A 24,567-nucleotide genomic window follows, 5' to 3' on the forward strand; every position below is an offset into this window, starting at 1 on the left:
TGCTCACATCCACCACAGTTACACATCGATGGTTTACGAGAGGCTGTGATGGATGGAGGTGACAAATCAATGGTATAATGGTCCAGGTAATGGTGTCTCCTCTCCATTATTCACCCACCAAATGGACGCTACTCTGTACTTTAGAGAACCTTGAAAAGAAATATAAAAAGGAGCAAATTTATAGTTGAAAAGTGCAGTAAAACACGTCTTAATATATTTTACTGTACAATACATTACTTTTTTTATTTAAGCAAATGTACGAGTGAAGTCACAAATGGAGGTCACATTTTTACTTTTTTTTTTAATAGCCGAAGTGATGAGCTGGGGTATGTGCTGTTTGCCGTAGAAATAAATAAGTAATGAATAAATAAAATAAATTATCAGATAGCACATTGGTTGAAGTATCCACCACAGCACATCAAAAGGCAGTCTGGTCATTAATTAGCTTTTAAGTGGAGCAGAAAAATCAGGCAGGGTGGACCAAACCATACCACACCACACCACACCCCACCACTACACCACATTACACTACACACCACACAACACACCATACCACAATACACCACACTACACTAGACCACACCTTACCACACCACATTATAACCGAACCGCACAATACCACACTAAACTACACCACACTACACCACTATACCATACCACAATACAGTACACTACACCCAAACACACCACACTGTACCACATTACACCACACCACACCATACCGTCCTTGTGCTGCAGCTATTGATGGTAATACTCTACAAACACAACACCATTATGCACCAAGGAATCCACTGCACCATTTGATCGAGGTGTGTGTGTGGCAACTGTCTGGGGTTTTAAAAGATAAGCAAAGCCTCATGATTAACACCACATTGGGATGATGGTAGTTGCTGTCACCCCAACCCCCCATCTCTCTCTCTCTCTCTGTTAAATGTAAACACACACGCAAGTTTGATACGACATACAATTGGGAATTAAATTAGTCGTGTCTGTGTCCTTGAACTGAAAACTTTATTGGTGTGTGTGTGTGTGTGTGTGTGTGTGATGGTTAGTTCTATCTACACTGGGAGACAAGGAGATACATTTACATAGACCCTTTATCATCTTCCTCCTCCTCCTCCTCCTCCTTCTCCTCTTACTCATCTTTTAACCTTTACTCCTCCTCCTCCTCCTCTTAAGAAATGAAGACACTATGCAAATGATGAGAAATTTATTAGTCTTTCATCATCCCTCAACTGGATATAAATATTAACTACAAAACTACAAATAAAATACAAAAACTAACATCCCAATTCGTTCTCTTAACTAGTAACGGGGGTGTCCTTGTCATCAGCCACCTCCATGGGCTGTGCATCATCCTGCGGGGGCTGAACAAGGGGTGGGGCGTCCTCAGGGAAACCCTCAAGACTCCCCTGCACCCGGCCAGCCTCCATCTTACTGTGTAGTTTCTTGTAGCGTCTCTGTTCCTGGCGGGGAGAGAGGCAAGGCTGGTCAAGGAGGATGAACAGCACCAAAGGTTCTAAGCAGGTCATAATGTCTCAACTGCACTAAAATCTCTAGGTTTGAACTGCACCAAAACTTCTACGCAAGTCATAGAAGCTCAACTGCACCAAAATCGCTAGGCTGTTCAAGGTGGATAAACTGCACCAAACTGTATAAGCAGATCAAAATGGCTCAACTGCACCAAAATTTCTAGGCTTGAACTGCACCAAATCTTCTGTGTTGGTGAAAAATGGCTGAACTGCACCATTTCTCTAGACTGGTAGTGAAGGAGTGTGGTGAAATGCAGCTAAGTTTGTAAAGAGAGGAAAGAGATACACAGACACATAAGCCACGGCAGACCTTGCAGTTTTCATGAGGTGATGTGATCCGAGACTGCTAAGAGGATGAAAAGGAAAAGATAAAGTAGAAAAAGGAGATAAGAATGCAGGAAGAGATAAAGTAGAAAGTGAAAGATAAAGCAGAAAGAGAAAGAGATAAGAAAGAAGAAAGAGAAAGAAGAAAGAGAAAGACAAAGAGAAAAAAATTAAAGAAAGAGAGAAATAATCTAAAGAAAAAAAAAAATAAGCAGAGAGAGAGAGAGAGAGAGAGAGAGAGAGAGAGAGAGAGAGAGAGAGAGAGAGAGAGAGAGAGAGAGAGAGAGAGAGAGAGAGAGAATTTTATATCCCACTTCCTTCACTCAGCATAAACAAGACATCACAACTAACCTCAGCGGAGATTGACGGCTTCATCTTCCTGAGAGCAGCTGAAAAATGTCTTCTGGCTACAAGTTTCCTCTCTACTGACTCATCTGAGGGCTGGGCAGGGCTGGGGGTGGCTGAGGGGGAGGAGGTGGCATGGATGACCTCCCTGATCAGCTCCTTGCCAGCTAGATACACCAGCTGGTCACAGTCGGCACCAGAAAAGTTGTCACACAGCTTGGACACTTCCTCAAGCTTGACATCAGGGGCCAGAGCAGGACATGTACCGTTCTGTGGGATGAGACAGGGAAGGATTCTCAGTCTAACCCCTTCAGTACCATGATGTGTTTCCCTATTCATTCTGCTTACTATTTGGTGATTTTATGCAGCTTCAGAATCTTATGTGGGGGATTAAAATAGTAAAGACTGTGGCCATTAATCTTCTTACCTCCATAGACCCTTCCTAATGTCAATAAGTTTGTGTAATTATGATTTTGTAGAATTTCAGAATCTTATGTGGGGGATTAAAATAGTGAAGACTGTGGCCATTAACCTTCTGTCCTCCATAGACCCTTCCTACAAATCTTTCAACTAGTTATGTTACATTAGCTTGGGTTGTAATATTCCTTTCTAATCTTTATGGTGAATAAAATAATCTTTCTACTAGTTAGCTTAAGTTAGGTTAAGATGATTTAAGTTGTAATATGGGTGAAAAAATAATCTTTCTACTAGTTAGCTTAAGTTAGGTTAGGTTGTAATATTCCTTTTTAATCTTATAGGCAAAAAATTAATCTTTCTACTAGTAATGTTATGTTAGGTTAAGTTAATTTAGGTTATAATATGGATGACAAAAATGTCTGTCTAATCTTCCTAATCTTGGGGTAAAAAAAATAAATAATTCTACTGATATTGCACCTTCCTCACCTTAGTCCTGGCTTTGAAGATGGATACCCTGCCTTCATAATCCGGGACATCCACATAGAGAAGAGTGTCAAACCTCCCTGGCCTGGTCACTGCTGGGTCAAGGATGTCTGGTCTGTTGGTGGCTGCGATCACATACACGTCCTCCCTCTTGGCAAACCCGTTCATCTCCGTCAGCAGGGTGTTTACGATGGTGGTCTTGCTTCCACCCTGTCACGTTGGAGAGGTGGAAGGTTAGTGGCTGTGGTTGATAATGCTAGTGTATTAACCCCTTCAGTACTGGGATGCATTTTTACCTTGAGATTTGTGTATGATTAGACCATTTTATTGACATTGGGAAGGGTCTATGTGGGGGCAGAAGATTAATGGTCACAGTCTTCACTATTTTAATCCATTCAGTACTGGGACACATTTTTACCTTGAGATTTGTGTATGATTAGACCATTTTATTGACATTGGGAAGGGTCTATGTGGGGGCAGAAGATTAATGGTCACAGTCTTCACTATTCTAATCCCTTCAGTACTGGGATGCATTTTTACCTTGAGATTTGTGTATGATTAGGCCATTTTATTGACATTGGGAAGGGTCTATGGGAGGGCAGATGATTAATGGTCACAGTCTTCACTATTCTAATCCCATCAGTACTGTGACACATTTTTTACCTTGAGATTTGTGTATAATTAGAACTTAGACATACCACAACTAACCACACACTCACTCCCCAATGAATTAAGACAGAAGGAAGACAAGGAGAGAGTAAATACAGCACAGAACTACATAACACAGCCTCATTTCTCACCTGCTCTCCCTTGCTTCTCACAGGACACAAGGAATCAAACTCGTCAAAGAAGATAACGCAAGGAGCAACATTCCTGGCTCTGTAGAAGACTTCCCTCACTGCACGTTCACTCTCTCCTTGATACTGCAATAGAGAAACATGCAGAGAGAGAGAGAGAGATAGAGAGAAACACTTCCCTCACTGCACACTCGCTCTCACCTATAGTAAAAAAATAAATAAATAAAAATAGAATAAAATAAAATGAAAAAAAAAAAAAAAACTATGAGCAAGGCAAACTGTGAGGTCCATTTTCTATTCCACCACAGTTTGTCTCTCCCTTACCATGTTGAGAAGCTCTGGCCCCATCACTGGTAGGAGGTTCACGCCAGCCTCATTCGCCACAGCCTTGGCCAGCAGGGTCTTGCCACAGCCTGGAGGTCCCCACATCAACACACCATTAGGTCGACTCAATCCAAGCTCCTCATGCAACTTGGCAAACTTTATGGGTTCCTGGGGTGTGGTAGCAGAGGTTCGATTATTTTTGTGTGTATTTTTTTATGTGAGAGGGCTGGTTAAGGGCTAAATGTAAAGAAAAAAGGTCCACTCAGTCACCAGTCTCCTTATAAAGCTCATGGTTAGCTAAAGAACAGGGACTAATGTCTTGGAGCCTCCCTCTTGAATGCAGTCATCAAGTCACAGGAAGTTGGAAATACAGACACAGGCAGGGAGTTCCAGAGTTTACCAGAGGGAAGACCGGCCAAAGGGCAATGGAAACTGATAAATAAAGGTCCAGTGAGGTGATGAACAAGGAAGCAATTAGAAAGAAACTCTAAGGATGGTATACGAGTCATCTTAATCAGTCACTTTCAAGGATTCTCTCCCAGTCTAACTCATTCATAAGGGTTCTCTCTTTCACTCAGGGCAAACAGTCACTTATAAAGATTTCTCTCATGCACCAGCTCAATTTTATGTCTCTCTCTCTCTCTCTCTCTCTCTCTCTCTCTCAATTTCACTCAGGGCAAACACTCATAAAGATTTCTTTCTCACATCAACTCACTTTTACAGATCTCTCTCTCTCTCTCTCTCTCTCTCTCTCTCTCTCTCTCTCTCTCTCTTATCATCTGTGTGTCTACTTCTCATGTTTTGGTATATTTCTTTCTCTTTATTATTTATTCTCTTTCGTTCTTTTCTATTTTCTCAACTTTTCTTTCTCATTTTTGTTTGTGTATCTTAGCTCTCTCTCTCTCTCTCTCTCTCTCTCTCTCTCAGTCACTCACAAGGATCTTCTCTCTCAGTTCCCTCTTGATGTCCTCCAGCCCTCCAATGTCCTGCCAGGTGATGTCTGGGACTGTGGGAAGCCTTCTCTCTTCAGGGCTGGCGTGATGTGCTGAGGAGGAAGATAACGTCATGAGCTCTGTGTGTGTGTGTGTGTGTGTGTGTTGAGTTACATTCTACATGGTCTTACAATATTCTTTTCTTTCTCTTTTTTTTTTTTTTTTTTACTTTTCTCTCTACAGTACTGTCTATCTGTGTGTGTGTGTGTGTGTGTGTGTGTGTGTGTGTGTGTGTGTGTGTGTGTGTGTGTGCGTGTGCGCGTACCAGCAGAGCCTCCATGAAGTCCTCCATAGTGACAGTAACAGTGACTTTCTGCTCCTCAGCCTCACACATCCTGCCCAGGTGTCCCAGGAAGTCCTTCACTCGCTCCTCCAGACAGCCACCCGTGGTCCCATCGCGTAGACTCACCTTCTTCCTGCACACACACACACACACACACACACACACACACACACACACACAAGGAATTACAAGATAGAAAAGAAACAAATGAGACAAACAAATTATCTGACTACACACCTGGCTAATGTTTCCAGACACACACACACACACACACACACACACACACACACACACACACACACACACACACACACACACACACACACACACACACAATAACAATACAAGTAATAATAACAATAACCCTGGAAACTCAAGGCACACCACAGCTGGCAATATACACCCACAGCAAGACACCACAGCATACACTACTTCACCCACACAGCAGAAGTGTAACCTAAACTAACCTGACCTAACCTAACAGCAAGACAACCCACACAGCAGACCCAGTGTAACCTAACCTAACCTTACCAGCAAACTTCCTATAAATTTTACACTCTCTTCTTCTCCTCTCACATCCTTCACACAAACCAACCTGCATGGGGACTGGGAACTAAGTAGGCCTTGTTTTTCATTCATGTTGCCCTTGTCTAGTCATCCCATCATATAAAAACTAATAAATGCAATAAAATGGAAAACTAAATAAATAAAGGTTTCTGTGTGTACCTTTAAATGCAATAAAATAAATAACTAAGTAAATAAATAAAGGTTTTCGAGTGTACCTTTTCCACGCCAGACTCTGTGCCTTCTCCACCAGCTTCCTAAGGTCACCCGCCACGTAGCCAGGGGTTCGGTACGCAATTTCCTCAAAGCCGCCGCCCACACTGCTGTCCACCACACACCCCGCACACAGCAGCTGAGGCAAAACACTTCACTTCAGTATATTTTTAGCGTTTGATTGTGTGAATAGATTTAAATGAAGAAGTTTTAGTATCAATCCATAAATTTCTGGTTCCAATATTTTTTTTGTACATTTTCTATATAGTGAATCAAAATAAATGGATAAAATGTTCAATAAATAAAAATAATTACATGAAAAGCTAAACTAAAATAGAATGAAATAAAAATAAATAAATAAACTAAACTGAAATAAAATTAACAAAAAAACAACAGCACCACTAAATAAATAAATAAATAGATAAATAAATAAATAAAAAAAGAAAGAAAAAATCATTACACCAAACAAGAAGAACCAAAACTAAATAAAAAAAAAAAGAAAAAAAAAATTGCTATATAATTAAAAAAGACACAGCACTAAATAAATAAATAAATAAATAAAATCTATTGCTACGTCAAGTAAGAAGAATCGTAGGACCTTCCCAGCCCACCTTGAGTATCTTCCCCCGGGCCTCCTCAGTGGGGATGGCCATGAACACCTCCAGGTCAAAGCTTCCCCGTAGGTCCCAGTCAAGCTTCTCCGGCCGACTTGTTTCCCCGAGCACCAGCACCTGTTTGTCCTTGTGCTTTGTCTTGAGGCCTGTGAGTGGTGAGGTGGGGAGTGGTGAGGAGTAGTGAGTGAGGTGTAGGGAGGGTTTTGTGGTGTGTGGTGAGTGACTGAGTGAGTGAGTGAGTGGTGATGATTAGTTAATAGTGATGAGTGGTTAGTGGTAAAAATGTCTTCTATAACAACTTGTAAATGGCTTAAAACATCATAAAACTTGAAACACATAAAAACGTCCATACAAACAAACATACGAAACTAAAACACACACACACACACACACACACACACACACACACACACACACAGACAGATAGATATTTATTGACCCCAACCAAATATTACAGTTACAGGAAGACTTGTAAGGCATATTCAGGGCAGACTGTGTTCTGGCATCCAGTGGGAGGCAGCCTATAAGCTATTTAAAACTTTGCATAATCTTTGAAAGTGAGACAAGAACTTCGCACAGTCTTTGAAATGAGACAAGAAAAGAATCACAGGTGAGTTTAGAGACTTCACCATCTTCAGAACAAGCATGGAATGATTGGAATGCAACAGATGAGGATTATTAACAGAAGTACCTTTGAAAAAATAAATAAATAAATACATACATACTTACTGGGGTTCGAGTCCTGCCATGCCATACCTATATAGTTGGGCAATGTAAGATATAGGTAGCATTGTAGTGTTCACCTGTCTAATGGTACATAATGGTATGGTACAATCACTCACTTGCCAAACATGAGGACAACTGCGTGCAAATCCTTCTCTCTAATCCTTTGGTGGCGTTGCTGTCCTTGGGTGCCACCACGTCGAGTTTCTCCAGCAGCAGGACGCATGGTGACAGTGTGGCCGCCTGCTCAAACACCTCTGTGATGCGCTCCTCACTCTCCCCGGACACACCGCCAACCAGCTCCGTCGCCGTCACTCGTACTACTGGCGCCTCCGATGTCTGTGTGTGTGGTGGGGGGATGGGGTTAACAGTACTTATTTGTTATCTATCTTGTTGCTTATTCTTTTAATCTCTTCAGTGCAATGACGTGTTTTCATATTCATTCTGCTTATTTGGTGATTTTATTCAGCTTCAGAAACTTATGTGGGGGATTAAAATAGTGAAGACTGTGGCCATCATTTTTCTGACCTCTACAGTTTTTTCATGGTGTAAATAAAATGGTCTAATTGTACACAAATCTCAAGGCAAAAATGCATCCCGGCACTGAAGGGATTAATTTGCTCATCATAATTTTAGTTACACATCAAATCTTTATGAATCTTCTTACTCATAGATCTTAATTTTCATTATAAGTCAAATTTATACACAAAAACAAGTGTAGGACTTTCTAGGCATAACTGCCACTCACCCCCGCCAAGGCCTGGCCAAACGTGGTCTTGCCGCTGCCAGAGGGACCCGTCACAAGGGCTGACTTGATGAGGGGCTGCAGCACACCTGGCCACCGCAAGTTCCCAGCCAAGTCACAGATTTGCTGAGGAGTGAGACGTGTTTGTGACTCAGCCGTGCATTGTGACTCGATAATTTTTCTATTTTTTAAGTAAGAGGTGATAGCTAAACCCAACAGAACCTAACCTAGTGAACCCTATCCTAATGTAACCTCACCTCACCTTACCTCACCCAGTCTAACCTAACCTAACCCAACCCAACCTCACCTCACCTCATCTTACAATACCCAGTCTAACCTAACCTACTTTAACTTGACCCAACCTAACCTAACCTACCTTAATTTTAATCTGACCACACCCAGCCTAACCTAACCTAACCTACTCTAACCTGACATACATACATACATACATACGCACCTCCTCAAGAGCCTCAATGCCCGCCATGTCAGCCAAGGTAACGGTGGATGCCTCTGCCATGAGCTGCTTCTTCTTCTTCCTCTTTATCAAATCCTCTATGTCTCCATCCTTCTCCTCTTTCTTCTTCCGCTTCTTCCTTGCACTCGCCTGGTGGGGAATGAAAGGAGGAGTCACTCTCACCTTTGCTTTTGTCTCCCTTCTTTACTTATTCTTTTTTTTTTTTTATTTCATTTATTTATTTTCTATACCATATCAGGGGTTTCATGGGAATTTATGGGCTAAAGGAAGCACCTGTCATGATTCTTCAAGTAATTACGTACAAAGATTCTATGTCTATCTGTCTATACATCAGGCTGACAATCTCACACACTCCCAGCCCCAGAACACCACAGCTTGCTAGACACACAACAAACACCTGAGTGAACAATAACAAGAATCCAAAATATGAATAAAGAAAAGAATGTACAAAAAAAGGGACTGTAATAATGAGAGATAGCACAAGGCAGCCTAGACACACTACCATACACACTCTCTCCCAGCCCCAGGACACCACAGCTGGCTAGACACACAACAAAACACCTGGCAGAAAAACAACAAGGATCTAATGCATGAGTAAAGGGAAGGATATACCCAAAAATGTTAGAGAGGAAGTAAAAACAGCTGTAAAAATGAAATGAGAGACAAATAAAAGAAAAATTGGTCAAATAATACATGGTAAAAATATAAAAGTAAATAAAGGAGATACAAAAAGAATATACACTCCAAAAATTTTAAGAAGTATAAATGATCGTAAAAATTAAATAAAAGACCAGGAAAAAAAATGGATTAGTTAGTACATGATAGAAAGAAAAAATAAAACAAAGGAGGTACAAAATGAAGAAAAGAAAGAAAATACCAAAAAAACTAAAAAAATTATCGTAAAAAATCAAATGAGAGACAAATAAAGGAAAAATGAGTTAATACATGATTGAAATAAAAAGACAACAAAGGAGACACAAAGGCAAGTCACTCACATCCGGCGTCCTTGTTCCGTTGAAGGAGGAGTTGCCATCGACGTCCAGAATAAAGAAGTCGTTTTTACTCCTGAAATAAAACAAATAAAACATGGATGAGAGAGAGAGAGAGAGAGAGAGAGAGAGAGAGAGAGAGAGAAAGAGACAAACAGCAGCAGGTGGAGGAATTAAAAAGCATAAATGAAAGACAAAAATAAAGAAAAGAGAGGAAGAGAAGAATTGAAAAGTAATATAGAGAAGAAAAATAAGAAGAAAAAGAGAAGAGAGGAATAAAAAAAAAAAAAAAACATAAAATAAAGAATAAAGAAAGGAGAGGAAGAGAATAATTTAAAAAGGAACATAGAGAAGCAAAATAAGAGAGAGAGAGAGAGAAGAGGTTTAGAATTCCACACATATTTCTTACTTGGGTCTTGGAGAGGAGTTGGCCGAGGCAGACTTGTACATCTTGTTGAGCATTGTGTTGGTGTTCCTTCCCTGCCAAATAACAATATCAGTCCTCACAGTAACAGTATGCAGTGACTCGTAAAGTGTGTCCATCTTATAGCACAAAGTGAAGTCTGTTGTGTTTCTGTAGTAAATTTGCCAGTTCTCACAGTAACAGAATGCAGTGTCTAGTACAGTGACTCCAGGGTATTTGTCAGTCCACACAGTAAGAGTATGGAGTGACTAGTAAAGTGAATGTTAAGTCTTATAGCATGAAATAGTCTGTCGCGTTCCTGTAGTAAATTTGTCTGTGTGTTTGTGTGTGTTTGTAGCTCCAAAATGCACAGTGAGACTTTCTATCTAGCTTTCACAGTTCTATTCATCCATATCCCTGGCAATGACACACACACACACACACACACACATACACACACACACACACACACAAAACACTCCCACTCCAACATAATCAACAAAAACTCAAATCTGTCACTCAACACTATCAAACCTCCAATCACCACACCTCTCCACCTCACTCCTCCACCTCCTCCACTCACCCTGGGCAGTGGATCAGGCTCAGTTATCTCTAGTATGTCCGGTCCACCTCCGTCACTGTCCTCTATATCCTCACCGCTGTCCTGGTCCAGCTGCTGGCAATACAGCTGCCACTCATAAGCTGCAAAGGGAAGGGTTTCAAGACATTAATACCTTCAGTACTAGAGACATCACAGGTCAGAAGATTTAGTCTTCACTATTTTAATCATTTGTGTAGGATTAGACCATTTTATTGACATCAGGAAAGGTCTATGGAGGTCAGAAGATTAATGGGCCACAGTCTTCACTATTTTAATCATTTGTGTAGGATTAGACCATTTTATTGACATCAGGAAGGGTCTATGGAGGTCAGAAGATTAATGGGCCACAGTCTTCACTATTTTAATCCTCCACATAAGTTTCTGAAGCTGCATAAAATCACCAAATAGTCACCAGAATGAATATGGAAACATGTCATGGTACTCAAGGGGTAAATTCATTTCCTACCCCTTTGAAAAAAATACAGAGAAATAAGAAGAGGAGAAGAGAGAGGAAGACAACATCGACAAAATATAAGAGAAAAAATGAGTAAATGAAAGCAATTAATTCTCACCCTTCTCGACACTCTTCATAAAGGCTTTCTTGTTCTTGAGGCGGAACTCTCGGTAGTTATTCATCAAGTGGTCTGTCATCTCCTCAAGGTTCACGTGTTTGTTGTCACTCATGTACTGCAAGGAATCACACGTCACGCCACCTCATACACCCACACACACACACACACACACACACTCAGACACAGTGTAAACAGAAACCATGTTGAAATGTATCACTGTAAGAAGTTTATTACCGCCTTCAGTACAGTGACGCATTTTTATCTTGAGTTTTGGGTGTGATTAGATGATTTCATTTACATTAGGAAGCATCTATGGAGGTCAGAAGATTAATGGCCACAGTCTTCACTATTTTAATCCCCCACATAAGTTTCTGAAGCTGTATAAATCACCATACAGTAAGCAGAATGAATAACAGAATGGGTTTAAAGAGCATAACAGTTAATGAAAGTGGCATTTAAGTACATAACTGTAAACAAAAATAGTATTAACCATTTTAGAACTGGAATGCATTTTTTACCATGAGATTTGGGTATGATTGGACGAGTTTATTGACATTACGAAGCATCTATGGAGGTCAGAAGATTAATGGCCACAGTCTTCACTATTTTAATCCCCACATTAGTTTCTGAAGCTGTATAAAATCACCAAATAGTCACCAGAATGAATAAGAGAATGCATCATGGTACTGAAGGGATTAAATCATATAACTGTGAACTGGAATTTAGTCGGCCTTTTCTTTTTCTAATATAGTTTTTTTGTGTCCTTGGTAGTTCTCCCTCCTTAATAAAAAAGTGGTATTCTAAGCATCCCACACTGACCTTTTCCACCCTGGCCGGCAGCGAGCGTTCCTGGAAGTACGGCCGCTTCATTGTGACCTTACCGCACACAAGGTCACAAAGGGTCGCTGCACTGGGGTCACACTGCCTAGGCTTCCCGCTGACCTTATCCGACCTGTCTTTGGTGATGTACTTCTGACCTCTTGTTTTTTTTTTTTTTGAAGGATGGTGAATTGTTGTTGTTGTTGTTGTTGTTGGTGGTGGTGGTGGTGGTGGTGTTAGGGCCCTGAAATGATCCAGTAGTGCTTAGAAAGAGTAATAGTTGGATAATATTAGTTAGATTAGGTTAGGTTAATTCCTCTATTCAATCTTTGGTAAATATTAAGAAAAGTCATGTTGCTCTAATTTTTACCAGCAATATTATCTATTTATCTATTCCTCGGTCGTTATCCCATACAATACTGTAGACAGACACCCTTATTAACTACACATACAGATTACCTCTCTCTCTAATATACCTCCCTATCCTTTCCATTTTTTTTCTCTCTCTCCGTCTCTTTCTTCCTTTACATTAACAAGAGAAAGAATAAGTTAGAATACCTCCCACTCCCTCCCTCTCTCTCTCTTAACATACTCGCCTAACGTTTCCACTCTCTCTCTCTTTTAGTTAGCTTTCTACTTTCTCTTTTCGCTTTTATCCTTATATTTCTCTTACTTGTGCATTAAAACAACAAAAAGAAGGAAAAGAAGAAAATACCACAAAAACAGACGAACTCTTAAATATAATCTTCAAAACAGCTTTCATTCTCTCATTTTCTCCTCTCTCACTCTTGCTTTCCTTTTCCTCCTTCCTCTTACCTACCCAAATTGTTTTCGCTGTTCCCTCAATATATTTAATACTTCAAACTGCTAAATTACTGTTGATGTGAGGAATAACTTAATAAATTCTTGTTCTGTCGCCCTCCATGTGTTCAGAGTGGTCAGTGGAGGCGTCACGTGTATAAATGTTTGGCCAGCTGGATGAAATTGAAGAAAGAGAAAAGAATATATGATTTGGAAAGAAAAATAAAAAAAAAAGAAAGTAAAAGTAAGTTAAGAAAATATACAAGTAAACACCACATTTTTCAGTCTTTTCATTGGTCATTCACGTCAAGTTCAGAGATCGTATACCTCGTATCAGCTCCCACTTGCATAAATATTTCTTGCTCCTCTTGTTTGTAGCCAAAGAAAAAAATATATAATGATTTACAAAGAAAGAATAAAAAAAAAAAAAAGTGAGCCAGGAATATGATACAAACAAACATAAAATTTTCACTCTTTTCATTGCTCATTCATCCCCCTAAAAAAAAAATCGAATGCCTCGTATCAGCTCCCACTTGTATGAATATTTCTTGCTCTTCTTGTTTGTAACCGAAAAGAAAAGAATATATGATTTGCAATGAAAGAATGAAAAAAAAAAAAAAAGTGAGCCAGGAATAAGATACAAGTAAACACCACATTTTTCAGTCTTTTGATTGTTCATTTACTCCATCGTAAAATTGAGCCCAGTCCAAAGATCGTATTTGATTTGATTTGATAAGTTTATTGAATATTTCTTGCTCCTCTTGTTTGTAACCGAAGGAAAGAAAAGAATATATGATTTGCAAGGAAAGAATGAAAAAAAGAAAGTGAGCCAGGAATATGATACAAACAAGAGGAGCAAGAAATATTCATACAAGTGGGAGCTGACACAACATTCAATCTGGACTGGGCTCAAATTTCTCTAGAAAATAGAAAAGCGTATAACAACTCATAAAGGAGAATTTTAGATAGAGAGAATAAATATAAAAGGTCTAAAATGTATAAAAAAGTATAAGAAAACACAGAACAAGCAGATAAAATACAAATGATAAAATAACAACAACTGAGAAAGGGAGAATATCAGATAGAGAGACTAAATATAAGGAGTCAAAAAATATATAAAAAAGTATAAGAAAAGAAAGAAAAGGCAGATCATATATATATAAAAAAAAAAGATAATAACAACACGAACTGAGAAAGGGAGAATATAAAATAGAGAGACTAAATATAAGAATCCTAAAAAGTGAAAAAAGATAATAAAAAGTATAAGAAAAAGAAAGAAAAAGCAGATAAAATACAAATAATAAAACAACAACAACTTACAAATAGAGAATATAAGACAGAGAGGCTAAATATAAGGTGTTGTGGCAGCAGCAGCAGCAGCAGCAGTGTGGCGGCGCCGTGTGGTGTAGGCCGCCCTGCCATAATATTCCCATCCATTACCTCTACACCCAACAATTGAGCTCCGAGCCACGCCTCCTATGCCGCCATGCCCCCTAAGAACGCCCAGAAGGGAGGCGCCGCCCAATCTAAGAAGGCTGACCAGAAGAAGAAGGACAAGATCATAGAGGTAAGCACACTCTTGCCCCGGACATGTGTTACTCTCTCTCCTCATTTGTAGCCTTGACTCACGCCCCTAGCCCCGCCCACTACGCCCATCCCGCGACACTGACTGTACGGGGGCGGGGCGGGGGTGTAGGGGCGTGGGGGGGTCAGGTCAGTGTGCTATCGTGTCCCTCGTTAATGTCAAGCTTATGTCCACTAGTCTTTTAGGGAACTGGCTATCAAGTGGGGTCTTTTTTTTTATTTATTTTTTTGGCCAGTTTCTCTCTTCCATTAAAAAAAAGTTGGTAACACTGGTAATATTTCCGTAAGGTTCAGATTTTTTTTTTTTTTGCATTAAATTCGTTCAGTTCGGTGGTTTAGTGTTCGGTGTATCATTTCGCGCGTCACTCGTTCGGTAAAAGCGTTAAATGTTGCGAAGAGTGAACGTAGTAGTGTGTTGGTACAGTGTGAACCATTACAGCTCCATTAAGTGTGAAAGTCCATGGTTATATTGTAAATCTTAACCCCTTCAGTGCAATGACGTGTTCTTATATTCATTCTGGTGAGTATTTGGTGATTTTATACAACTTCAGTAACTCATGTGGGGGATTAAAATAGTGAAGACTGTGGCCATTAATTTTCTGACCTTCATAGACCCTTGATAATGTAAATAAAATGGTCTAATCGTACACAAATATCAAGGTAAAAATGTGTCCCAGTACTGAAAATCTTAAGGTTCTAAATTTACTGTATTTGGTTGCAAGGCAGACTTTTAGAGATAGAGAAGGTTAAGTTGTGCTAAATTTGGAGGTTCGTTGGAAAATATACGATTGAGGGGCCATATATTGAAAAAAAACCGATAACTTTCTAGTCTAACCTAACCTAACCTATATATTTACCTAATTGTATTTACCTAATTGTAACATACGGGAAAAGAGCTATGCTCGTGTTGTCCCGTCTCCATATCTATTAATGTCCAGCTTTTTCTTAAAATCATGAATATTCCTTGCGTTGACCACTTCCACGTCTAAACTATTCCATGCTTCCACCCTTCTATGAGGGAAGCTATATTTTTTCACATCTCTCCTATAAGTGGCCATTTTAGTTTTTCCCATGCCCTCTCGACATTCTTTCATTCCACATACACAGATCTTCCCTATCCATTTTTCCATGCCAATCATCACTCTGTATATTGCTATCAGGTCTCCCCTTTCTCTTCTGTTTTCCAGGGTCGGAAGTTGCATTCTTTTCAGTCTGTCTTCATAAGTCAAATCTCTTAAGTCAGGCACCATTTTCGTTGCAGCCCTCTGTACTTTCTCTAGTTTCCTTATGTGTTTCTTTAAGTTCGGAGCCCACTGTATTGTTGCATATTCAAGCCTCGGTCTTATCATTGCAGTAATTATTATGTAGACCGCGAACATTACTGGTGCCAACACTGATCCCTGTGGAACTCCACTCTCCACCAATCCCCATTCTGATGGTCTGTCCTTAATTATTGTTCTCATTTCTCTTCCTACCAAAAAGTCTTCCATCCATTTTAGTAAACTGCCATGCACTCCTCCTACCATTTCAAGTTTCCAGATCAGTCTCCGGTGTGGTACCTTATCAAAGGCCTTTTTTAAATCCAGATATATTCCATCAGCCCAACCATCTCTTTCCTGTATTACATCTATCACCCTCGAATAGTAACATATCAGGTTTGTCGTGCATGAACGCCCTTTTCTAAAACCAAATTGACACTCACAAAGTATGTCATTTTCTCCAAGAAGTCTGTCCATCTATTCTTCACCACCCTCTCACACATCTTAGCTACCACACTTGTAAGTGACACTGGTCTATAGTTCAATGGGTCTCTTGTTACCTGATTTATAGATTGGGACAATGTTAGCTCTTTTCCAGTCTTGGGGCACTACACCTTCCCTTAATGAGGCATCAATTACTTCACAAACTTTTTCTGCCAGTTGCTCCCTGCATTCTCTTAAAATCCATCCTGATACCCCATCAGGTCCCACAGCTTTTCTCACTTCTAAACTCCCCATCATATTCTTGATCTCCTCCACAGTTACTTGAAACTCCTTCATAATCCCTTTCTGTTCCATTACCAGTGGTTTGTCAAAAGCAGTCTCCTTTGTGAATACCTTCCGAAAGCATCCATTCATAGCCTCTGCCATTTCCTGGGATCTTCACTGCATACTCCATTTACTTCTAAACTTTCAATACTTTCTATTTTTGATGTTGTTGTTCACATGTCTGTAAAAAGCCTTGGTTGGTCTTTACATTTATCAATTATATCCTTTTCTTGTTTCTTTCTTTCTTCTCTTCTAATCAACACATATTCATTTCTTGCTCTTTTGTAACTTTCCCACTGCTTAATCCGTCTTTTCCTTCTCCACCTCTTCCATGCATCCTCTTTTCTTGTTCTAGCCTTTTCACATCTATCGTTAAACCAGTCCTGCTTTCCAACTTCTATGTTGTCTTATTGGTACAAATTTTTCTCACCTTCTTTGTATATTTTTATAAATTCCTTCCACTTTTCATTTGCTCCTTAGCACTCTTGAATTTCATCCAATTTGTCTCTTGAAAGAATTTCTTTAGGTTTCCAAAATCTGTCTTGGCATAATTCCATCTTCCCACTTTATATTCTTCATTTCTTCTAGATTTCTCTTCATCTATCACCTTGAACTCCAAAACTGCATGATCACTCTTTGCTAAAGGGCACTCCACCCTCATCTCCTCAATGACCATTGGCTCTGTACTAAAGACCAAGTCCAGTCTTGACGATGCTCCTCTCCTCCAAACCTAGTATCTTCTTTGACCCACTGAGTTAACACATTTTCCATTGCCAGTGTCAATAGTGTATTTCCCATGTTGTCTCTGATCCTTCCATTGACCAGTCCTCCCAACACACCTCTTTACAATTAAAATCTCCCATCATTATAGTTCGTTCACAGCCACCCAACATTTCTTCCAGACATGTTCCTGTATCACTTATCATTTCTTCATATTCCTGTACTGACCATGCATTTGTCTTAGGTGGTACGTACACCACTATGTAGTGCCTCTTTTTTCCTTCATTAGTTTCTGCTCTGATCTTTAGCACTTCTGCCTTTCCCATACCTTCTTTCACTTGATCCACCTTTATATCTTTTTTAACCAGCAACATCACTCCTCCTCCCATCTTACCTACTCTATTTCTTTTCCAAACATTATATTTCCCTTATGTAGATGTATCTTTGCTTCCTCGCACATTAGAAAAAAAAAAAAAAAAAAAACATCAAAAAGAAACAAAACAAATAAAAGCAATTCCTTCATTTCCCTGTGCATTAAAAAACCTAACCTAACCTAACCTAAATAAGAAAAAAAAAATAAATAAATAAAAATAGATAAAAAATAATTCTCGGTTCCCCGCAGGACAAGACATTTGGGCTGAAGAACAAGAAGGGCGCCAAGCAGCAGAAGTTTATCCAGCAGGTGCAGCATCAGGTGAAGTATGGCGGGAACAAGAGCACTCGGGAGCAGGAGAAGGAGACGAAAGGAGTCAAGAAAGACGAGCTGAAGAAGAACCTGGCTGAGATCAATGCTATCTTCAAGCCAGTACAGCAGACCGCCAGCAAGGGTGAGCAGGAGGAGCAGGAGGTGGTGGTGGTGGTGGTGGAGGAAGAGATAGAAAGGCAGAAATGAGAGACAAGGAGGAGGAGGAAATGGAGGAAGAGGATAAAAAAAAAAGCAAAAAATTGAGAGATAAGGAGGAGGAACAGGAAAGGAAATGAGTAAGGAGGAAGAGGAGGAGGAAAGGCAAAATGAGAGATAAGGAGGAGGAATAAGGAGAAAAACAGCAGGGGTGAAGAGGAGGAGGAGCAGCAGGAGGAGGTGTTAAGACAGATATGGAAGAAAGAGAAGTAATTGAAGGAGGAATGGCAGAAATGAGAAATAAGGAGGAATAGAAACTGGAGGTGGAGAAGGAAGAAGAGGAAGAGAAATAGGAGATGGAGAATGAACGAAAAAAACAACAACAAAAAAAACATGACATTACATTCAAACCAAACCTAACCTAACCTAACCTGACCTGACCTGACCTTTTCCATGCAGGCAGTGACCCCAAGTCGATCCTGTGTGCGTTCTTCAAGCAAGGCCAGTGTGGGAAGGGAGCCAAGTGCAAATTTTCTCATGACCTTAATATTGAACGCAAGGTGGGTTGCTGTCTGTGTGTGTGTGTGTGTGTGTGTGTGTGTGTGTGTGTGTGTGTGTGTGTGTGTGTGTGTGTGTGTGTGTGTGTTTCATGTACTTTTCTTTTTCTTATTTTCTCTTTTTATCATCATTCTATCTTTTTTCTCTCTTGTTTTATTAGTTGTGTGTGTGTGTGTGTGTGTGTGTGTGTGTGTGTGTGTGTGTGTGTGTGTGTGTGTGTGTGCTTGTCTTCATTCCTCACTGCTATTCAAAACTGCATTACTTTCACCCCCATCCTTTCCTACTATCCCATCAATCACTCCCATCACACACACCCCACTACCTCACATTCTCCCATCACACACACCCCCACCACCTCATCCCTTCTTCACACACTCCCATCACCTCACACCCCAGTCGCCCCTTTCCCATCACCTCATATACCAACCATCTCAACCTCTTTTCTTTAACCTCGTTCCTTCATCACACCTCTCCCCATCTCCTCACACCTATCACACACCCTATTACCTCATATTCTCCATCACACACCCCCACCACCTCATCCCCCTTCACCCACTGTTTCACCACCTCACATCCCACCTCAACCCCTTCTCCATCACATATCATCCCCAATCACACACCTCAATCAACGCCAGCCATCACCGCTCATCTCAAACCCCCTCCACTTACAGGCAGAGAAGCGGAGTGCCTACGTGGACATGCGGGACAATGGTGATGAAACAAGTGCCGACTGGGATGAGGCAACCCTGCAGGAGGTGGTGGAGAAGAAGCATGGAAGGAAAAATCGCATCCCAGTACTGATATTGTGAGTCAGAGGAATGAGTGTTGGGGATTGTGGGATGTTTTTGGGGTTTTGGGGTTGGTTTTCCTTTGGCTACGCTTTAAGTTGACTCTGCAGTGGATAAAATGGAAAGCCTTGTGGAAATGTGGGACTTAGTTTTGTATGTGGTAGAATGATGCGCCCTTTGTTTACATTCCACAGGTTGCCACGTAGCGTATTTCCTGCTTCACTCTCCCTCCCTTCATAAATTTAAGATCAACATTATAAAGTTACTTACATACATACATTAGTGTGCATTATAATGACTTTATCTTTAAATTAAACTGCTTAAGTGTTTAACTTCATCATTTTTACTTTCATTAAACCTTTTACTGTATTATGATGCACTCTCGCTTTGTTTACTCTCAATAGAAGTTCAAGTCAGGGGTCAAACTTGTTATAATTGGTTCGCTTAATGAAAATTCACTTAACGAACAGTTTTTTTAGGAACATGAAAAAAAAAAAAAAAAAAGTCAGAAAGGAAAGAAATAAAATCAGTCACTTTAATATACCACTTATCATTGTTCCACCCACAGGTCTGCAGGTACTTCCTGGATGCTGTGGAGAACGGGAAGTACGGCTGGTTCTGGGACTGTCCAAACGGCTCAGGCTGCATCTACCGCCATGCTCTGCCACCTGGGTTTATCCTGAAGAAGGTCTGCAAGGGCACCAAGGAAAACAAAGTGTTATCCGCTGGTTGCCAGGCCCTGAAGAGGAGGGTCCAGTTAACGAAGAGGTGTCTTGTGAAAGAGTTTAAGTCATAGGCAGGTGGTGGTAGAGAGTTCCAGAGTTGGTGATGGTGTGTTTGTACCTGTGTGGAAGATTAATTGACTTTGAGGTGAATGATTAGGAAGAAGTGCTTAGTAAATGAAGAACTGCACACAAAATAGGGGAATGATACTAACAGAATATGAATAATGTAATTGAATGCTGTTCACACACACACACACACACACACACACACACACACACACACACACACACAAATGCTTTCTCTCTCTCTCACTCTCTCTCATACATTTTCCCTTCTTCAGGATCGCAAGAAGATGGAGAAGCAGAAGGAGGATGTGAGCCTGGAGGACCTGGTGGAGAGGGAGAGAGCTGCCCTTGGAATCAACACCACTCGCGTCACTCTGGAGACCTTCTTGGCGTGGAAGAAGCGGAAACTCAAGGAGAAGCAGGACAAGCTGAAGAAGGAATCCGAGAAGAAGAAGAAGGATTACCACGCAGGGAAGGGCTTTGGGGTGAGTGCTGGGGGTGGTGGTGGAGGAGGAGGAGGAGGAGGTGGCAGCATTGTGATGGTATTAACTAAGGATGAGGAGGCAGAGGAGGAATACATGATGGTGGTGGTGGTGGTGGAGGAGGAAGAAAAATTGTAGAGGAGGAGGAGGAGGAGAAAGAAGACATGAATAACTTAATTGGATGAAGGAGAAATGAAGGAAAAGATTGATGTATGGAGAGAAAGAGGAGGAGGAGGAAGAATAATTGTGATGATATTAACTAAGGAGGAGGAGGACATTAATAACTCAAGTACATGAAGGAGAAGAGAGCTGTATGAAGAGGAGGAGGAGGAGGAGGAAGACATTAATAGCAGTAGAAGTAGATAAGGGTTCTTCTCAGTAGGAGGAGGATGAGAAGGAGGAAGAGGTAATGATAAATCTCAAGAAGAAGAAGAAGAAGAAGAAGAAGAAGAAAAGGAGGAAGAGAAAGAAGGCCAAGACACATCAATACCAACCAAAACCGATGAACAAAAGTAAAAAAAAAAAAAAAAAAAAAAAAAAAATGATAATGATAATAATAAATAAAATAATAAGAAAAATAATAACAACAATAAGTCATAGGTGAACACAGAATCCAACTCCCTTACCTTCCTTCCAACCCCACAGCTGTCTGGCCGAGAGATGTTCACCTTCAACCCCAGCCTGGCGTCGGGCGAGGATGACCTGGAGGAGGGTGATGAGTCTCTGGATGTGCGGAACCTTGGCAAAGATCCCGAACAGGAGGAGGAGCTGCAGTTTGACGTAAGAGGAGGAGAAGTGTGGTGGTGACGTTGTGGGAAGCAGTTTGTGAAGAATAAGTGTGGTGGTGATGTTATAGGAAGCAGTTTGTGGTGAGAGGTGTGTGGTGGTGAGGTTGTAGGAGCAGTTTGTGGTGAGAGGAGTGTGGTGTGAGGTTGTGGGAGCAGTTTGTGGTGATGAGGTTGGGGAAGGAGTTTGTGGTGAGAGTGTAAGAGGAGTGAGGTTGTAGGGAGTGTAGTGTTGGTTAGCAGTGTGTGATTCTCTGTGTCCCGCAGTTCAAGGAGATCGACATGGCCAAGCTGATGGAAGACTATGTGGAAGTGGACACCTCCAATGTGACCATAGCCAACGCAGACCGCCTGCAGCAACTCAAGGACGACCTCGACCTTCAGTCAGGTGTGTGTGTGTGTATTGGCCTCATGTTTGGCTTCCTGTCATGTACACTTGCTGTGTTTCAAGACGTGTGAGTTGCATCAGCCTTGCCTGCAGATCGTAGATAACCGTGAGTTTAATACTTGTGTTCCGTCCACAGCCAAGGCTACTGCCGCCGCCGCTGCTGCTGCCGCTGCTGATGACAAGGAGGATGGGACGGAGGAGGCGCAGGACGACGCGGAAGGAGCGACGGCGGTGGACATTGATGAGGCGCTGTTTGATGGGGATGATGAAGACCTGGATGAGTTGGAGGAGGAGCTGGAAGACTTGACGGTGGCGTAGAACAGCAGCAGCAGCGACAGCAGTGTCTTGGCCAGCCTCTCTGCCTTGCAGCGGCTGCCACCCTGCTGTGAGTCGCCTGCTGTGCCAGCTTCCAGTTTGCTCTGTGTGTGTTGCCTCCCGCTGCAGTCATGGCCAGTCTGTGCCTGCACCACACCCTCCATGTGGGAGGTTGACTGGAGGCACAGCCTTGTCACTCAGCGTACAGGAAGCAACACACACAGGCAAGGGAGCGGCACAGACAGGAGCCTTCTGCTGTTGTCTGCTGCGTTCCCGTGGTGCCGGGCCCACCCTGCACCCTTCCTGCGGGTGACTGCCAGCTGGGGAGGTAACTGCCACACCACTAATTACCAAGTCATCAGTCCAGTTATCATTAACTCTGTGTAATAGTTCCCAGAATTCACAGACAAAAGTAGTTCCCATCCCAGGGATGTCAGGCTGTGGCCTGAGGAAACTGTGCCTGCTGCAAGACACAAAGGGCTGCTGCTGCTGCTGCACTCCAGCGACACCACAAACAGGAGCAGCAGCTCATGAAACACTGCAACCTTGCAGCAGCAGCAGCAGCAGCAGCAGCAGTGGTAGCGGTGGTGCTGATGAAGTGAGGGAATTCTGTACGCCTGTCACTGGCTGGTCTGCAACAGAATGAGCTGAAGTGTGCACTGCTGCCTCCATTCACTCTGCAGTGAGGGAGGCAACTCTTGCTGCCACGATCACAGCATGGCACTGCAGACACTGCAGCCTTCCAGTGGTCACTGTACATATGCACTGTGGGTGTCAGTCTGGGCCAGACTCTGAGACACTGGGATGGGTTGATGCAGCAGCAGCAGCAGCAGCAGCTTGTCTGATTCTCTCTCTCTTTTCACTGCCACGTTTCTTGGAATGAAGCATTGCAGAAGTAAACTAACAAACAAACACATGCTCTGTGTTGGCAGGTGTGTGTGTGTGTGTGTGTACATTGTGCACATTGTGTCTGTCCCAGCACTGCAGGCTCGGGTGCAGGGTGCGGGGTGGGACGGGGGGGTGCTTGTCTTGCTTGTGTGGTTTGGTGTCTTGTTCAGGTACTTTGTTATGGGACAACTCACAAAACAAACTTATAGTCCAGGTTTCTTCAGCTACTTAGTAAGAATTATGTTGTTGGTTATCTCGGGGAGTTTTATGGCAGAGTAAAACAAGTTGACCTCATTATGGAGGAATTGAGTTGCTAGCCACTTTGACAATTTGAACTGAAAACACTTGCATTTGTTTCATTAGGCAAAGAAACTTGTGATATGCTTACACTTGTGATATTGTACTGGGAAGAACTGTGGGTGCAGCAGCAGCAGACATCTGGCTGGTGGTGGTGGTGGTGGTGGTGGTGGTGCACACTGAGTCAGCAGTGTGACACACCCTCCACCACCACCAGCTACCCACCCACCTGCCTGCCTGCCATTGTCCCTCCCTCAGTGTGGAAGCAAAACATGTGGTACTGGTATTTTATTGAAATCACTTGAGTTAGGAAATACATATATTTTAACTGAGACGGATTTTACTCGAATAAGTCAAACTTGTGACCTGTTATTCCTTGCCTGTGATTTTAAGGTAATCGATTGACCATGTTTGACATTCAGCTTTGTCAGTTTCCACAAGTGACGTGAAAGACAGACAGTCTCCCTCAGTGAGCAGTGTGTGTGTTGTATCGAGACACCGATGTGTTGGCCAGGCACGGGAGGTGAACAGGAGCACTTGGGGAGTGGAAAGCAACCACCCACTTAGGACAGCAAGACAAGATGACATTTCAGGGTGAGCTTGTCATGCCGGCCACCTCCATGCAGCATGCAGGGTGTCGGTGGTGAGAGCAGCAGCTGGTGTGAAGGCTGAGCAGTGCAGCACAGCCACTGGCCAGAGAGTGCCTGCCATGGCAGTGCTGCCTCATGCTGGATTTTTGCTTGAATCAAGCTTTGAATACCTTCCCTTTGCTTGTTCTCTTTCCTCATACTAGCCGTAACACACCTTTAGAACAACAGCGGAGTGTTTGGGGCGTGTGTGGGAGACCGCTGTTTATGAATTGTTATAAATTCTACAGCCACAAGTGTCAGTGGCCAGCTGGGCGGTGGTGGCGGCGGCGGTACACACCCAGCTGCCACAATCACACGAGTCACTCAGCGCTGACAGCCGAGTGACTCGCATTGGAAATCCTTACCATGTTTTGAGAAATACAAGCATCATTATCAACCCCTCTTTGCCTTGACCTTGTGTCCTCAGTGGTGGTGGTGTGTGCCACACAGCAGTGCCA

General features: G+C 41.9%; 2 protein-coding genes across 2 annotated transcripts; one reads left to right on the forward strand and one right to left on the reverse strand.

Annotated features, from left to right (window-relative positions):
• Window positions 1-1,195: 1,195 nt before the first annotated feature.
• On the reverse strand, window positions 1,196-13,180 carry LOC123501070 (nuclear valosin-containing protein-like). The gene is given in 19 exon segments (XM_045249653.1): window positions 1,196-1,466; window positions 2,208-2,471; window positions 3,105-3,311; window positions 3,902-4,024; window positions 4,223-4,390; window positions 5,158-5,231; window positions 5,234-5,267; window positions 5,480-5,630; window positions 6,280-6,413; window positions 6,886-7,034; window positions 7,731-7,950; window positions 8,360-8,482; window positions 8,814-8,960; window positions 9,827-9,896; window positions 10,230-10,300; window positions 10,807-10,925; window positions 11,397-11,511; window positions 12,216-12,459; window positions 13,032-13,180. Coding segments are annotated over 18 exon segments (2,385 nt in total). The 5' UTR covers window positions 12,267-12,459; window positions 13,032-13,180; the 3' UTR covers window positions 1,196-1,301.
• A 1,199-nt stretch (window positions 13,181-14,379) lies between these two features.
• Window positions 14,380-24,506, forward strand: LOC123498910 (zinc finger CCCH domain-containing protein 15 homolog). Its single transcript, XM_045246454.1, is given in 10 exon segments — window positions 14,380-14,583; window positions 17,970-18,174; window positions 18,648-18,748; window positions 19,418-19,520; window positions 19,523-19,551; window positions 20,103-20,222; window positions 20,601-20,810; window positions 21,453-21,587; window positions 21,860-21,980; window positions 22,117-24,506. Coding segments are annotated over 10 exon segments (1,287 nt in total). The 5' UTR covers window positions 14,380-14,502; the 3' UTR covers window positions 22,299-24,506.
• The last annotated feature ends 61 nt before the right edge of the window (window positions 24,507-24,567 follow it).

Source organism: Portunus trituberculatus, chromosome 8 (assembly GCF_017591435.1).
Source record: "Portunus trituberculatus isolate SZX2019 chromosome 8, ASM1759143v1, whole genome shotgun sequence".
In the NCBI taxonomy this organism is placed as follows: Eukaryota; Metazoa; Arthropoda; class Malacostraca; order Decapoda; family Portunidae; genus Portunus; species Portunus trituberculatus.